Raw genomic sequence first — 3,060 nt, forward strand, 5'->3', positions numbered from 1 at the left:
CAGAATCCCATCGAACAATTTTCATCATGTTTTTTTAAGTATTTTCATCAAAAATCAATATATTAGATTTCTAAAACTCAATTTACTTTTTATATAATGAAAAAACATAAAATTAAGTGTTTTTCAATATAAAATTTCAAATACTTCCTTTAAAAAATTCACGTCGCAACGGCCGCAATGCGCATCGCAACAAGCGCAGTGACCGCAATCGCAACATCCGCAACCGCAATTTAAAACCATGGCTGCAACAGCTTCTTCGATGGCACAGACTCCATCAATTAGAAGAATTACGTCAAAAGGGAGCAGTGAGTGGTTTACCATTGTTGCAAAAACATGTCATGGATTGTGTCAAATATATTTTCTTTTTTGTGATAATTTTGATGTGATCATCATAAATTATTGTAGGTCTACTTCTTATATCCTTAGCTGAGTTTCTCAATATTATCTAGTGCAGTGAGAAGTTTTGGAAGTGAAATCAAACAAATTAACTCCGTGACAACAAGTTAGCTGGATGCAATAATTTGAACGACAAGCTCAGAGTGATAGATGCGACTATAGAGTGAGACACTTAATTCATATGTTATTGAAAAATTACAGAAAACATCATATGTCAATGACAAGTAATTCAACCTTTTATCATGTCATGCTGATTTTCGATTTTATGTTTTCAACTGCTAGATATGGCTTATGCTCATTTCAATCATGTAGGTGTAAGATTGATAACATTGAAGAGTTGTTGTTATTAGTTGCTATGATATTAGAACTTCTGAATCACAGGGCAATTGATAGATCACAAGGCAATTGTATAAAGGTGTAAAGTAGAAGAAAAGTTTATTATAGTTTTATTTTTGATACTAAATAAAGTTCAATATTTTTATTGTTACTTGCAGGGTGTAAATGAAAATTACAAATACAAGCAAGAATATGTATATTTCCAATCAATGAATCTTTTTCTACTTATGCATTACAGAAAGCAGCGATCTCAGAAAAAACTAAAGCATAAATTAAGCATTGATACTTCAAGTAGAATGAAATGAAATTCAAACAAAGATTTATCAAACTTCACAAATATAACCTATTTATACAAAAAATCTGAGGCAATTGAGTAAAGGCAAAAGATCATTCATACAATTGAAACTGAAATAAAAATCCTATCAATTTGCATACTTAAATGAACTAAGAGAGTAAGCCTTCAAAATAATATTGATAAAGCAAAAATTCTTATCATCAAACTGTTTCTTAATTTCGCTTAAGCTTGATAGTAACAAAGATATGGGCATCTGACAAGCCACTTTGCGTACAAGGTAAAATTCAAGTAGCCATAATCATATTGCTTCCGAGTGGTGAAAACAAGAAGAAAATTTACTATATATTCCTCCATTTGAAAGAAATCTTTTTTTATAGAATAATATCTTCCCATGAGATTTTGTCGTAACACCAATCTCATCAATAGTCCCGGTACTTATATCAAAACAAGCTAGTTTGTTGTCTTTCTTTCTGATCAATATATTTCCCTTCTTCCCTATTCCAATCGGAGTCTTAAGACAAGATAAAGGTCCAACAATAAAGAGTTTAATCCATGATTCTTTTACACCCAATTCACCCAAAATTGAAATATGAAATGTATTTGTCTCCTCAAAATTTACTATAAACGCAACAGATCCATTTAACACCGTCAAAATTCTCTTCCTCGTCCACTTGATCGAATTAAAAACAAAAACATCATCTGTGTAAGAGGGCATGAGTGTTGTAATGAAAGATTCTTTGCTGAAGTCAAATGACTCCAAATATGTAAATGTTTTCGTTTTTTCCCACCAATGAGACACTCCATCCACGTACACTTCTTCACCGCATATATACGAGTCAGGAAAAGAGTCATGGATTTTCCTCCAAGATTTATTGTTTAGGCTAAATATCTCCCAGAAGGAAGAAATCCCATGATTACTTGTTGGAAAATAATGAGTGCGCCTAATCATCTTATAGTCATCTTTAACATGATCATAACCAACTTGATATTGATCCGACCAAACGTTGGAATTTCTATAAGATTCAGCATAAATAATCTTGAATTCCGTGGTAGTCGGTTTCCATGCGATAAATTTTCGATCGTCACCAATGTAATGATATTGGAGAAAAAGAGTGCCGCTAAAACTAATCGGACCCAAAACGTCAAAAAAGTAGTTGTTTCTCCCATCTCTCAGAGAAAGCTTTGGCCAATCTAATTTAACCATATTCTCAAATCTCTCACCGGAAAGAGAGTATAATGCATTTTCGCCTTTCAAATGTAGGAGAAGAGACATATCATCATAAAAAGAATGATCCTTGGATAAGAAATAGTTGCGGTACATAGTCATGAAGCTAGGGCTATCAAATAATAGAGACCATGGTTTGCATACGCATTCGAATCGCTTCAAAGATTTGAGAGAAAGTTTGGAGAGAATAGAGAAGATAATATCATCAGGTATATGGTTGCTCACCTGAACATTTGAATCAGTCAGTGTTATATCCATCATCACCACGAAATAGCACCGACGCCGTAAAGGATCAAGAGAGTGGCGCTGCACACTGCAAGGAAGGTCTAATCAAATTAGTTAGGTATTTGAAATTTATATACACACCCAAAATATGATTCCATGCAATGCCTGGAAGGTTTCTAAAGAAAAAGGTTTAGGGCTATGCATTATAAAAAACAACAAAGTAACCACGTCACAATCATAGTAGAGTTATTTATTATAAGGAAATTTCTTTACCCACCTCCCTCTTTTCTTGACCACCTCTGGTGAAAAATCCAAAATACTCTTACTTCGGAAATACATTTTCGAAACGCTTATTTTTTTTTCAAAATTTGTCTTATTTCGGAAATGCACTTCCGAAAATACGAAAAAAAAAGATGTTTTCGGAGATGCATTTCCGAAAACACCCCTTTTTGGGATTTTCGGAAATGCATTTCCGAAAACACCTTTTTTTGGGAGGGGGTGTCTTCGGATATACACTTCCGGATTTGTTTTGGGAGGGGGTGTCTTCGGATATACACTTCTGAAATATTCTAAGACCAAATTG

General features: G+C 33.5%; 1 protein-coding gene across 1 annotated transcript; it reads right to left on the reverse strand.

The window, feature by feature from the left end:
* Positions 1-1,325: 1,325 nt before the first annotated feature.
* LOC131657492 (putative F-box protein At3g16210) lies at positions 1,326-2,510 on the reverse strand. The gene has a single exon (XM_058926882.1). It carries the CDS (start codon positions 2,508-2,510, stop codon positions 1,326-1,328), a length of 1,185 nt encoding a protein of 394 aa, XP_058782865.1.
* Positions 2,511-3,060: the final 550 nt, after the last annotated feature.

Source organism: Vicia villosa, linkage group LG3 (genome assembly GCF_029867415.1).
Source record: "Vicia villosa cultivar HV-30 ecotype Madison, WI linkage group LG3, Vvil1.0, whole genome shotgun sequence".
In the NCBI taxonomy this organism is placed as follows: domain Eukaryota; kingdom Viridiplantae; phylum Streptophyta; class Magnoliopsida; order Fabales; family Fabaceae; genus Vicia; species Vicia villosa.

Coding starts and splice junctions, on each gene's coding strand:
- LOC131657492 (XM_058926882.1), bottom strand. CDS start 2,510: ATGGATATAACACTGACTGATTCAAATGTTCAGGTGAGCAACCATATA.